The sequence below is a fragment of the Podarcis erhardii genome (genome assembly GCF_964252035.2).
Source record: "Podarcis erhardii genome assembly, chromosome: 3".
NCBI lineage: Eukaryota > Metazoa > Chordata > Lepidosauria > Squamata > Lacertidae > Podarcis > Podarcis erhardii.
Genome location: NC_138507.1, coordinates 98,537,039 through 98,551,412, shown reverse-complemented (window position 1 = coordinate 98,551,412; position 14,374 = coordinate 98,537,039). Strand labels below are relative to the sequence as shown.

The 14,374-nt window shown below is 43.9% G+C and overlaps 1 protein-coding gene across 4 annotated transcripts in view; it reads left to right on the top strand.

The window, feature by feature from the left end:
- Window positions 1–12,943, top strand: part of ATF3 (activating transcription factor 3) — a 35,033-nt gene extending 22,090 nt beyond the window's left edge. For 3 of the 4 annotated variants that reach the window (XM_081855074.1, XM_081855075.1, XM_081855073.1), the window contains exons 2-4: window positions 7,614–7,857; window positions 8,298–8,402; window positions 8,522–12,943. In XM_081855074.1, the coding sequence (XP_081711200.1) occupies window positions 7,618–7,857; window positions 8,298–8,402; window positions 8,522–8,719 (543 nt within the window). In that variant the 5' untranslated portion in view covers window positions 7,614–7,617 and the 3' untranslated portion in view covers window positions 8,720–12,943. The remainder of the gene's footprint in view (window positions 1–7,613; window positions 7,858–8,297; window positions 8,403–8,521) is intronic. The other variant, XR_014154567.1, reaches the window with a different exon arrangement.
- Window positions 12,944–14,374: the final 1,431 nt, after the last annotated feature.

The window sequence follows — 14,374 nt, the reverse complement described above, 5'->3', positions numbered from 1 at the left end:
GTCTTGTGCTGTGGAATACTCTCTTGGTAGAGATTTGACAGGCACCCACCCTCACTTTTGACTTTCATGCATCTCTTGAAGACTTTTTTTGTGTGCCAACAAGAGCCTTTGCAGCTGCTAAATTTTTATTTTTGATTAGCCAGTCACCTTAAGGAATTTCTGAATTTTTATTCTTTAAATAGTGCTTTATGTTTTCATGTACACTGCCCCGATACGGCAATACAGAAATTATTTAATGAACAAATAAATGGAGAAAGTCCCACTGAGTTCAGCTTAACTTACTCAGAAGAAAGCTTGCACAGGTGCACCCTTTGAAGTGCAACAGAACTCCACTGTGTTCAATGTGACTTACTCCCTCATAAGTGTGTATTTCCTAGTTAAGTGTACCTAGGTTTCTAGGCTTACTTTTATTTCCCACAGCATAAATTCGCTATGCTATAGCCTCCTAAGCACTTTTACTCAGAAGCAAATCCCATTGGATTCAAGTGGGCTACTCTTAAGTAAGCATGCAGCTAGGATTATTCAAAGCATTTACGAGTTTATCTGTGATAAGGATATAGGGCAGCCTTTGCCAGCCTGGTCCCCTTGAGCTATTTGGAACTACTATTCCCACCAGCCCCAGCTTGCTCAACTAGGGCTGCTAAGAGTTGTAGTTCAAGGCAAAGGCTTCCAAATTGCAGTCTGTGGACCACCAGTGGCCCATAAGCTTCATTCTGGTGGTCCGTGGTGTGTCTGTGGATTAGTGGCTAAAGTACATCCTATTAAACATTCATCTTGATTTTTAACTGATTTTCTATGGCTTTCATTCTGCGAAACTCAAATTGCAATACAATACAATGTGTAGGAGACCTGTGGGTATAGTGCGGTATACAAATTTAATAATAAGAAATAATGGAAGCAATAAAAATACAATTAAAAACTGTCCAGCGTTTACCACAGCACATTACAAATGCTACCAGCGATAGAGAGAAAAAAATCATTAAGTGGTCCACCAAGACCCCCAGAAGATTTCAGTCAGTCCTTTGTGGGAAAAGTTAGGGAACCACTGATCCAAAACAACTGAAAAGTGAAATGTTGATGATGGCTGAGAAACCACACAAAGGGATTATGAGTGCTGAGTATCAATGTGAATTTCTGAAACACTTTTTGCATCGAATAAGGTTGATGGTGAGCAAAAATGGCAAATACTTCTGTCCAACTTGCCATCTAAGCTGGGGCTTTGTGGACACCACACACAAAAAGTGGTGACTGCAAGCGGTTTCTGGTGCCTTATTGATTTTCTTCATCATATTAACAGCTGGCCATTTCGAAAGCAGCAGATATATGTGGCCAAACTGCAATGCCAAAAATCTTAGAAGGTCAAGTTCAGTTCAGGGTGCTTGTGGACTTTAATTGCTTTTGAAGCTGTGGGAGATTAACTTCTATGGTTAACAGGTTACTGCATCAGCAAGATGGGGAAAATATTCAGGGTGTGTGGGGAAGCAAATGTATCAATCAAAAAATAAAATGAAGACTTTTGGTTTCTGTGAATATCTGAAATGAAAGGCATGTGAAGCATCAGGTCAGTGTGCCTTGTTCTATTATTAATGTGAGGGCGAATCTTTTAATGTCAACCAAGTTAGCTGAAAGTGACCCAGTTTTTTAAAGACCCACACCATACTTGTAACAGATATTCAGTGCACATTTAAAGGACACAACTTCACCCAAAGAATACTGGGAAATGTAGTTTCCTTCTCTCAGAGCCATACTTACCACACCCTTAACAAACTACAGCTCCCAGGATTCTTTGTGGGGACACCAGGCATGGTAAATGTACTTTAAATGTACGGTGTGGATCTTCCCTCTTTGATGTGTCACTTGTTTCAGCAGAAGCCTTTAAGAGTAAATGGTTTCAGGGATTAGAATCAGAAATCTGGCTATGAACAGGAAAATATGACACAACAGAGAATTGCAACAAAACCTGGCTGTACAGAACGGTCCTATTCAATTTTCCATCCAGACTTGTCTTTCTCAAGGATACTCTATTCCATTCCCTGCCACCTCAACTCCAACAGCCAGCAAACATTCTGTAGCCACTGAGCATGCCCAGTCCTTGTTGGGGTGTTTGCCTCCCCCCTTCCTAAAAAAAATGTGTGTGCTTCTGTCGCAAATCTTGGGGTTCCCCTCAGGCTACTGCTACCTCCTCCATGTGAGAGGATGGTGCCATTTTGGTTTCTATAAGATTTCACACTTGAAGAAGGAGTCTGCTATTAATATATAAGGCTGCGTACACACTGCCTCAAAGAACTCTGGGCAATGTAGTTTGTTAAGGGTTGCTGGTAATTGTAACTGTGCTGGGTAAACTACAGTGCCCAGAATTCTCTGAGGGAAGAATGTGTTTTGAATGTGCCTTAAAGGTAGAGGGTGCCCCATAGCCTTGGATTATCTGATGGTAGTTCTAAAACACAAATCCTGAGAAAGCAGGGAGGTGTGCAATAGCTTGTGTTTATTTTGCCTACGAATGCCTGTGTGTGTGCAGCGATCATTTTTTTAAGTGGGTGGGCCTCTGAAGGAACTCGGCAGGAATACCCTTCTTTTATACAATGCGTGGGCAAATTGGCACAGGTTGAAAGAACTCGGAAGCTTTTGGAATCTCTCCTGCTGCTTAGAATAAAGCTATGAACAGCGGAGGGTTGCACAGCAAGGATCAACATGCAGAGAAGAACCACATGAAATATAGGGTGTGGGTGGCAGGGCCTGCTCAATACATTTTGGCCCCTGAGGCAAATTACAAAATGGCACCCCCTCCTTCTCAGGGAAGAAGGAGTGAGTGAAGATCTACCTCAGGAACAAGACGGGGAATAAAGATCTACCTCAGGATCTGCTGCCCTTGTGGATCCTGCTGCCTGAGGCAGTTGCCTCACCTTGCCTCATGGGTGGGCTGGCCCTGGCAGGTGGCCTTTGCTCAGTGATACAGTAGAGCAGATCCCTCATATGTTAAAGGTCTCGGAGTCAATCTCTAGTATCTCTGGGTAGCTTGGATTGTGTACACATCATATACTTAAATTGTATTTATTGAATCTGTATTTCACTTTCCTGAAGGAGCCCAGGGTAGCAATTTAAAGCACCCACAAAGAATTCTGGGAATGGTAGTTTGTTCTGGGTGCTGGAAAGTGTGGGGGAAAACTACACTTCCCAGAATTCTTGGGGTGGGCAATGGGCTATAATTATTGTACATTAAGTGAATGCTGTGCATGTAGCCTTTATTGCGGACTTGATGCTGCTAATGCACACAAATTTTCCGCTGAGTCCACGTGATGGCATTCTCGTCAAAATGCCATCCTATATCCAGCAGCCCTATTTTAAATTACATTTACTGTTTCTGTGGTGTTTTTTTAAAAACTCATCGTATTTTCTGAAGGAAAGGAAAATCTGGATTAATTGAGAAAATAACATACACTGGCATTTTGTATGAGTAGGACGTTATGTGGCTGTTGCACCACAAAGCTTGTGTGCAGGATCTCGTCTACATGTGGAAGTGCCCTCAGATTAAAAGAAAACATCTCTGGTTGTAGGTCTTGGGGTGGGGGTAGCAAAGACCTCCACTTGTCGAGGAAGAGTAGATAATACTGAACAAAATGGACCAATGACTTGTCTTTTGAAATTCAGGATAAAACACTCATTATTTAAATGCTAAATATATGCATTTTGGGGTGGGGGGGGCTAGGTGATCCATAGTGTCCCTTCCAACTCTACAGTTCTTATTCTTCTTTGATATAAGGCAGCTCCTGACATTTAAGTTGTGTGATAGAGCTGATTTTGTTTTGTGCTTAGCTGTCACCCTGTTTAAAAGGCAGAATTGTTGACAAAGAAATGGGGAGCCTTTGATATGTGAACACCTCATGGGGAGAGGCCATCAGATCTTGCCTTTTTAATCATTTGGAAATGCAGTGCTCAGTACTGCATACATGGGCTGTGAAATGTTTTTATTTGGCTCCATCTGGCTGTAGAATGTTTCAGTCTGCCTCTGTGTGTCACTGAATGATCACAAGATGAATACATAAAGACCTTGCAATCGTCTTGCATCAGCTCTTAAGAGAGGCCCAGTTGCTGGATGTGAGGTGTTCTTTGTGTTCAAGTGACTTTAACAAACAAGGCATCCTCCATTCCTTGAGCTTGGGGCCCACATAGTTACATCGGTGGAGGCAAACCCCACCTACCTGACTTCCTATGTACAGCACCTGTCAGCTTCTACTCCTTAAGTCTTAGTATTGCTCTTGCAAAATTCAGCAAGGAAGAGGATGGTGACAATTGAATTAGTTGGCTCTGCCTGTTGTTGTAACCTGGCTCCCCCTACTGTTTTTCTCCTTGCCTTCTGCCCTACTGGTCAACATGGGCACCAGGCACTACTGTGTTCGATGGACTGTACGTGACGGCTCATCAAACAGAAACTACAGCAGTAAATAATATTTAGTAGAGAGACATTGGGATGGGAGGGAATTGTGCTTGGATGTGCGAAACCCAGATTCTGGTTCCTGCTTTCTCAGGTATGGAACTCGTTGTGTTATCTTTGGACGAGTCCGTCAGCCTAGACCTCTTTGCAGGACTCGGTCTGAAACACAGCTGAGAATGTACATTAATAGCAGTATGGTTTTTGGAAAGCTGTAGCAATTCTCTCCAGAGTCCCACGTTACTGCCAGCATTCTCAGCTGTTTCTCTGCCAGGGGACTGGTGCAACGAAACCTTGGCCATTCCCCAAATCCTCAGAATTTTGTGTTGATGCCAACAGTAGTGCCAACATAATGAATGGGGCTCCAAGAATTGGCATGCGGTGCCTATTAAACATAGCTATAATTTATAGCCTATAAATGGGGACTCTCTGTACCCCCCACTCTGCATATAATTACCCAGAACACTGGCATTGTAAAAAAAATCTTGGCATTCTGGTTTTTGTTTTTGGAAAACAAGTTCATAGACCTGGCTTATGAAGATATGACTGGGAAATGGGTAGATTAATCTGTGAAGAATTAAGCAATCTCTATAATCAATTAAAGACGTCAGTTAAGGCATACCACTTTTGTTAATTTACTGCTTTGATCGACTTTTCATTACCTTCTTCTGAGCTGGAATCAAGAGCATAACCTGGAAACTGAAGGCCCTTTTGCTGTCTTGGTTTGATTGGAGTTATCTTCTACCTCTATGGAGGACTGAAGGAGATCAGCATTTTTGAGGTGTGACTCACCATGGCCAGGGGGATTTCTGCAGAATTACATAAGTTTCTCAAGGTCTATGGAAATAACAAACAATTCCAGGAAATCTTCGCTCTCATAATCAGGAGGTCAAGAAACTTTTGGTTTTCTACTGCTGTTGCTTTTTTGGAGGGGGTATGCCTGGGATTCAGTTTGCACATCATAAAAGCCTTACTTCTGTGTTGAAATAAAAATAAAACCCTTACGTAGATGGCTGAAATGCATGCATTTTGCCATGGTTGGGAGCCAAGTATTTCCAATGCATGCAAACAGTGCCTACATACATGTAGCAAAATGTAAGAAGAGCCTCCTGCGTGTGGCCAATGGCCCATCTTGTCCAGAATCCTGTTCTCACAGTGGCCAACCAGATGCCTGTGGGAAACATGTGCGGGACCAACAAACTTAACTATCTGTATCAGGTCTGGAGAACCTGTGGCCTGAGGTCTGAATGCGATGCTTCAGAGCAGTCTGTCTGGCCCTTGAGCTTCTCCCCAGATCAGCCCTGCGCTGCACTCTCCTCAAGTGCTCTTGCCTGATTGGAACGTGTCATTGAACTGTGACAATATTCCTGCCTTGTTGGGGTGCAGGATGAAGAAATGTGTTTGTAGGTAGCAGCAGTGGCAGTATGTCCTCTTTCGCCACTTGAGGCTGTGCCTTCAAATCTTATTTTTTTCCTTAAGCACACTTATCTACTGCCAGTGCAAAAGGGTGCAACTTCCACTGGCGTGGGAGACCATAATGAACTCCAACTATTCCCTGAAGCTATAATTACAATGGATGCTGCATAGATCAAATCTAGTTTGACAGCATGATGGCTTCATTTATGTACACAAATGCCCAGAGGCAGTAATTGGCTTATGTATTACAAAGCTAATTGTAATAGATTTTGCTGTTAATAAGATTTTGCAGCGTTTTATTGCTTCCTCTAATAAAATGGAGCTTCTCAGGATGACTCCTGTGATAGATTCCTATGGCTGGATATATGTGCAGCTGCATGTGTGAATGAGCCACATTGTAGGCGAGAGATTTCTTGAGCACTGGGTGCACTGATTTAGTGTATCTGACACACCTAAACTGCACAAACACTGGGCGAATCCCTGCCAGTCTAAACATAAGACTGGGAGATTAATTAATGAGCACAAGTGACCCAGTTCAACTTGTGGTGCAATTATTGCACAAAATCCCATGTAACTTATATAACTTGTATATTGCCTCTCACATTTCCTGTTTGGTTAGAAGTTGCTCACCCAGCTGCCAGTATGTGGCAGTATTATACCAAATGGTACAAAAAACCTGGCAATGTTAGTTTTGAATTGCTTCCTATTGAGTTATATTGTCGGTTTATAGTTGCATTTAAGTTGTTTATCAAGGGTGCTTTGTGTAATGTGTGTGAGAGTGTGTGTATGGAAAGAGAGCACCAATGTGGTGTACTGGTTAGAGTCTCCTAGGGCCTGGGAGACCAGGGTTCAAAGCCCCACTCAGTCATGAAGCTTAAAGGTAAAGGTAAAGGGACCCCTGACCATTAGGTCCTGTTGCGGACGACTCTGGGGTTGCGGCACTCATCTTGCTTTATTGGCCGAGGGAGCCGGCGTACAGCTTCCAGGTCATGTGGCCGGCATGACTAAGCCGCTTCTGGCGAACCAGAGCAGCGCACAGAAACGCTGTTTACTTTCCCGCCAGAGTGGTACCTATTTATCTACTTGCACTTTGACGTGCTTTCAAACTGCTAGGAGGGCAGGAGCTGAGACTGAGCAATGGGAGCTCACCCCGTTGCAGGGATTCGAACCGCTGACCTTCTGATCGGCAAGCCGAAGGCTCTGTGGTTTAGACCACAGCGCCACCCACTGTGGTCATGAAGCTTACTGGGTGACATTGGACCACTTACCTTCTCTCAGCCTAGTCTACTTCACAGGCGTGTTGTGAGGTTAAGACAGGGAGGGGGAGCCATGTATGCTTCCTGGAGCTCCTTGCAGGAAGGGCAAGATAGAAATGTCAGGATTAAATAAATGTGTACTGTATATTGAACTAATATATATATATATATATCCAACTAAGTTGTACCTAGAGCAGATCCATTGAAATGATCACATGGGCATGACTGACTTAAGCCCATTGATTTCAACAGACCTACTCTGAGTAGGACTTACTTGGATACAATTCATGGGCAACCATTCTAACAAGATATAATTACAGGTCACGGCCCAGAGTTTGAGGAATTATTCCACATCCAAAAGTCATATTTTCTAAATCAGGTCTTAGTTGAGAGTTAAACGATCATCTGACACACACACACACACACACAGAGAGAGAGAGAGAGAGAGAGAGAGAGAGAGAGAGAGAGTCCTGATAAATTCAGAAAGAGTCATTCTTGTTCTTCTTTTTCAGCAAAATGATGCTCCAACACCCTGGCCAGGTGTCTGCTTCGGAAGTCAGCGCCACTGCCATTGTCCCGTGCCTGTCTCCTTCGGTGTCCCTGGGTTTTGAAGACTTCACAAATCTAACTCCACTGGTGAAAGAAGAATTGAGATTTGCCATCCAGAACAAGTGCCTGTCGCACAGGATGTCCTCCACGCTGGACACAGTCATGGTTTCGGACAGACCTGGGGAAATGTCTGTTTTGAAAGCAGAGGTGCTCCTTCTTTTAATTGTTTGTTTTGCTTTCACATTCAGTAATGGCATTCTATTTAAACAAGAACAAAACAGAAAGCAGGGGGGTGGGGAGGAACTAAAACCAGTAGATAATTGTTCAATGAACTTTCCAATAGGAAAACTGTATTATACATAAGGCAGGAGTCTGCACTAATACCTCCTCACCCCATCACAGACAATGATCTGTGTGTATTTGAATGAAAGGGGCTTTGTGAAAGGCCTCAACTGCGTTAGTGCCAAGCTGGAGCCTTGGTGTGCACTGCATGTACTTCTGAATCATGTGCTCTTGGGAAGGAGTCATAGCTCTGTGGTACACTGATAACTAATTAAGTATAAACTTGGCCCACTTGCAATATTGATACATCATCTGGATGTGCCCAAAGTCAACCAATTTACCTCTCTCTCTGAATCTTGCTCTAGTGTGCGCCTGAAGATGAAAGGAAAAGGCGACGGAGGGAAAGGAACAAGATTGCAGCAGCCAAGTGTCGAAACAAAAAGAAGGAGAAGACGGAATGTCTGCAGAAGGTAAGTCGGATGCTATCTGGGCACAGAAGATGCGAAAGAGGAGGTGTGCGTTTGTGTGTTTAACAGAAGAATGGTTCAGAACTTCCGCTTTTATATTTACCCTCTTTTCCTGTGCCTAGGAATCGGAGAAGCTGGAAACCATCAATGCAGAACTGAAGGCTCAGATTGAGGAGCTGAAGAACGAGAAGCAGCATTTGATCTACATGCTTAACCTGCACAGGCCCACCTGCATCGTCCAGGCCCAGAACGGGAGGACGCCGGAGGACGAAAGGAACCTCTTCATTCAGCAGATAAAAGAAGGAACCTTGCAAGGCTAAGTGACAATGCTAGGTGCCCCTAGGGCATGCCTGTGACACCAAAAAATTACACCCCAGCACATCACCCCAAGCCAGAAGCCATAAGAGAAGGTATCTTGGTATTTGTGGTCTCCCAATAGTCGAGAGAAGGCAGAGGAGATGACATTGCTAAGAAGAAAAGGCTTGCGCTAGCTTAGCTGTGATTCAGGTTTTAGTATCTGCCATACTTGCTGTTCCTAGAAGCCGTACAGCTACAGACTTGCTAAACCCCTGATGGCATGTGGTACTTGCACTTGAGTAGAACACTAGGACTCGCCGTAATGCACATCTTATGGACAGCCAAGCTGAATGGACCCTCCCCATCTGTCCTCGATTGGAGTAGGAAATGTTAGATAGCGTGGGCTGTTCGTTTCATTTGTTTCTTTTGCTTTGTACTTTCAAAAGAAAGAGGTTGGCAACTTCCAGAATGCTGCTTTCAATTCCGAAAGGCATTGTGATATAACGGGAATTACTGTGTTTCTATATCCTAGTGCAATGTTTTTTAAACCGAGCTTTACACTCTCTTTGTATTGTTGTTTTCACGGAAGCCTTTCTGTGGGTTTTTTGATGACTCACATTGGGGGTGATTTGTGGGTGATATGACAGGCATCAGCTTCTGTAAAAAAGATAGAAAAAAGTCTGAATGTATCAAGCTGGAACATTACCCCTTCCCTTGGCTTGTTTGAAGAAAGGGGAATTCCCCTTTGAGAACCCACTTGATGAGTCACATCATGTACAGTACTCGGAAGGACTTCATAACATACAAAACAGTGACACGATCGACATAGATGTTAAATTAATCCTCCTCTCTTGATTTGTGGGCCACCACCTCATGAATCCAGAACTTGCAAATCTTTCCTGGGCACCACCTTTTTTTTTTCAGAGCAAGAAATTCTGGTGGTTCTCAAGTTGCACAAAGGAATGATTGTGGGTGCATTAACTGCATGTATTTGCAAAACTGTCCCATGACAATTACAGCTGTGCTAGGAAAAGAGACTTAAAAGTAGCCAAGTAGGTCTGTCAACAGCTGAATAGCAGGCTTGGAGGTGCAGCTTCCCCTGTCGTCGTGCAGACAGCTTGTGGTTAGAGTGTTGGTCCACACTGATACCTGAAGCTTACTGGGTGACCTTGAACCCATTGCTGTCTCTCAGCCCCGCAGCACCTTGCATGGATAAGAACTTGCACCTATATAAGTATGATCATTAAAGTTCTCAAGCAGAGCAATCCGGTGTTGGAACAGACAAAGCTGCTCTACAGAGTTTCATAGCTTTGGTTCATCTTGTCTGATGCCATCTCTTCTGACTGGTAGAGCCTCTTCAAAGACCCCAGACTCTGCTACTTGTCATCCTTGTTTAAGGATGAGTTGGGTGTGGGACTCGCATACATTCAAAGCATGGCTCTGCAACTTGAGTTGTGGTCCATCCTTTGTTCCCTGTAAGGCTTTTTGCATAGATTACTCATCTGGTTGTCATACCATTTACACAGAATGGTACTCTGGGTATCTGGGGTAGAAACCCCAAGTCTAGTGTGAGCAATGTTCAAGCACCCTGTACTCATGTTATTAACTCCAACAGTGCAGATCGTTTTGGTAGCTGGGGGAGTTAATTTCAGGTGCCCCTTACTATTCAATAAGCCATTTGTCATCTGTTGGCATTTCTCACCCCTCCTTCTGTGAGGATCTCTGGACTCCTCAATCACCTTTTATTTATCACTGATATGCCTAAGTAGTGCACAGATTGTGAGGTAGATGCTTTAGTTAAACTCTAACTTTTTACTATAATAACAAACACCTTACCAAAAAAAAAGGGGGGGAAAGAGCTCAATTCACTCTCTGAGACAAACCCCACTCAGTATTCAAACACTGAATTTAGGAACCTGAGTCACAAGAATAGGAATTTTAATTTTGCAAATCAGATTTCTGTATGCAGATTTGGGTGAAAAATCCTTATTTTTGCCCAAACACTCTGCAGTTCTGTTATGAAGTATTATTTCTAGTTTTAGTCTGCTGGGATCTAAATTTAATTATGTAATCAATGCAGTAGACAAAGGCGTTTGCAGGATAAAATCCTTCATCCACATTGTCCAGTGTTAAAACACACCCACATAAACATCGTACCTCAGAACAATAGTTTTCAAAGGCTATAATCCTATATAGTACACACTTAGCTGGGAGGAAGGCTCATTGAATGCAATGGGACTTCCAAGTAGAGACATGCATAGGTTTTTACTGTCAATCTGTGGCTGGTATACTTGAGCCTGCTGCCTGTTTTATCTCTCTGTTTTTTACATTCTGCAACAGAAGTACTTAATACACTTTCAGCAATTTGGATATATTATAATGTCCAATGCTGTGTTTCAAATGTATATTTCATGTAACAAAAAATGGAAGGAAGCGGGCCAAATTCTGTCTCATCAGAGTGTGATTTTTCTTCCTGCAGAGTAAATTCACGTTGCTGTTTGTGAGCTGTTCCTCAATTCATGTTGGACAGCAGGACCCCCCAAGGCCTCTGCGTTGACCGTGCAATGTACTGGGTTGGGGAGGGATGCGTGGGAAGAGGGAGGGAGGGGGGAAGAGAGTTTATTTACTATGTTAACTATGTGCAATTCTGCTATCAAGAACCTTATTGGGGGGGAAATTGATTGGGTTCCTGTAATTTTGAATATATATTCTAGACAGTACTCGGTCGTCTTCAATATCTAATGTTGTCGCTCCCTAAAAGTGATACGGTGCTGTTGATTGTGGGATGTTGCAGGCCAGAGCCAAAGAACGAAGAAAACTATGGCTGCGTTCACACTCCCATTTCCTGTGTGTGCTTAGTGCTGGGTTTTTAATCCATGTTCACACAGTATTATCCCAAATGCACATGTCCCCTGCACTTCTTTGTGAAATGCTGCCGTCTTATGCATTGTTGCTCAAACCAGCTTCACACCAAGTGGAGTCCTTAAGGCTTTCCGAATTTGTCTCTGGCCAAAGGGGAAACACCTTTGCATGGGGTAAAGGCACCCCCACCACAATCAACCTCTGGCATTTACACAAACAGAAACAATGAAGCCGTGCTGATGTGAACAGCTGGGGGTAGGGTGGTCGTGGGGACATCACTGCAGTCTTAGGTAGGAATGTGAATGCACCCTCTAACAGTAAGGCTGTTTTCCCGCTCTGCAAGCAAAAGAGCATATTTGGATCTGGTTTTGCTTTTCTCATGGTATGCTCTAGTGCTGGGATGGGGAACCTGTGGCCCTCCAGATGTTGTCACAATTCCTACCAGCTCCCTGGCCAGTTCAGCCAATGGTCAGGGATGCTGTGAATTAATCTCTAGGGAGACACAGGTTCCCTACGCTTCTGTAGCAACTAGACCTTCCATGAACAAATGCACTTTTCGTACATGGAAGGGCTTCTTGGGATCTACACCCTAGGCTAGTATGAGGAGCTGCCAACATTAGCCAGGGACGGTCCCTGCATGTATTTAACGTGTTTCCAAAAGCAATTCAGAAAATGATAATAAAAGAATGGACTCTGTTGCATGTATGATGTTCTCATACATAGAGTCTTTGTTAACTCTCAACGCAGAATTACCTGTAATGTTTTCCCTTTTGAGAGGTGTTTTAATATTGCGGTTCTACAGCCTATTTAAAATGACGCAGGCGTCTTGCTGCTGCTGCTGCTGCTGCTGCTTCGGTTGAAACACAAATGACTTTAGTGAGCATGCCAAATGTTTACAACAGCACTGCTACTTTTTCAAAGATAATCTTGGTTCAGCTGTGGCTGCTTCCTCGTGTGTTGTTGTGTGTGTGTGGTTGCGTATGTGGGTAAGTGTGCAGTGCACATACCTCAATATTATATCAATAGTATACATCCTATATATCTGTTTGCATTGCTTGAGAGTTGCATTGCTGGACTTCTGGGGGACTCTGGCACTCTGACAGCACTGTGGCAGGAAGGAGTTCAGCTGCCTAAACGTTGCCTGTCTGCAGTGGCAGCCAGCAGCAGTAGCTGAGCTCCTTCCTGTTCTTCAGGGCACAGGCAAACTCCTTCCAGGCCAGGTTGGATGCTGGCTTCCAAGCCAAGTGGGAGAATTGTTGAATGAAAGAACTGCATGGATTTATGTATCTGTTTTATTCTGAACATTTAATAATGCAGTAGAAGCAATTTGTTTTCTATTAAGTTTTATGTTTTGATACTTTAATAAAAAAAGACTAATACATGTGTGTTTTTTGTTCCTGTGTGACTTACTTCACCTTATTTGAAGGACTGATGCTCACTCAACCCCCCACCCCCCAAAAAAACACCTCCCCAGGTAGTGTTCTTAAATGTGTCCTAACTACAGTAGGCTGCCTGGTCTCCATATTCACTGCATGACCCTCAACCCCATGCCATTGCAAATGCCAATATCATGCCATCAGTTCCCTCTGAATTACTGCAATTGTCCCTTTCCTGATCTGCTGTTGCTTTCACCTGCCATATTGCTGCAAGGTGTTCCTTATACCTGAACCAAACAAGCCATCTGCCCAACTACCCTGGGTTTGTACATACAAAGTCTGTAGAATCCTAGCATCCATTTACAATTTGTTCTGCTCTGCTGGGGATTGGGGCGCTCTGGAGAAATCATAAGCAATACCAAAGCTTCTTCAGGCAAGACAAGGCCAGTATCAAACCCAGGACAGGGGAGATATCTTGAGCATGAGAGAGGTTTTTTCAGGGTGAGTCTCAAACACCACTCCAGGTGTGCTGACCCTTGCGATTTCCCCCAAATGCGGGAAACTCGACGCCATGCTGGCTGAGTTTTGGAAAATGTTGTCTTAGCACAGGACCAGAGATATCTGAAGGCTTAAGAAGCCTGGGAAGGCCCTTTCTAGTGGCGCTCACTCATTGTGAGGGCCACCTGCAATCTTTAAAAGGTTCGTCTGGAGCAAGAAACGCCTGTAAATGGCTACCATTTGACAGCATCACCCAGCACCTCGACTGCCTTCAGCCTGGTGACTTCGTCCACTAACTTTAGCCTGCCAGCTTCCACCGATTTCATCTATTCATTAATATCCATCAGTTCACATTCATGCCCCCCCTATATTTGCCTTGATCACATTTTAAACCTCCTATTCATTCATACAAGCACAGAACAGCCAACATCCATGAAGAACACTGTTAGGAGCAAGCCAACAATAGATCACATGGGGTAAGTGAAGTTGACTACTGATTAGAATAAACAAGGTCTACTCAGGAGTGCCAGGCCTAATGAGCAAGACAACTCTTCTCGGTAGGTCTTGCCCCTCTGAGGCAGTTGTGGAGACTGAAGGCCTTTCCCACAGCTGCCTAAGTCTCCTCATCTCCTGGGTCCTTCTCAAGGAATATGAGACTGTGCTGACACACCAGTAGACCTGGGGAATGAAAACTACTTGCTTGCTCAGCGTAACATCATACAGCGGTACCTCAGGTTACAAACTTAATTCGTTCCAGAAGTCTGTTCTTTACCTGAAGCGTTCTTAACCCAAGGTGTGCATTCCCTACATAAGTCTCCCACGGCCCCGGAAGCGGATTGCGTTCGTATCCCAGGGCAAAGTTTGCAACCTGGAACACCTACTTCTAGGTTTGTGGAGTTCGTAACCCAAAGCGTTTGTAAGCAGGACTGTTCGTAACCTGAG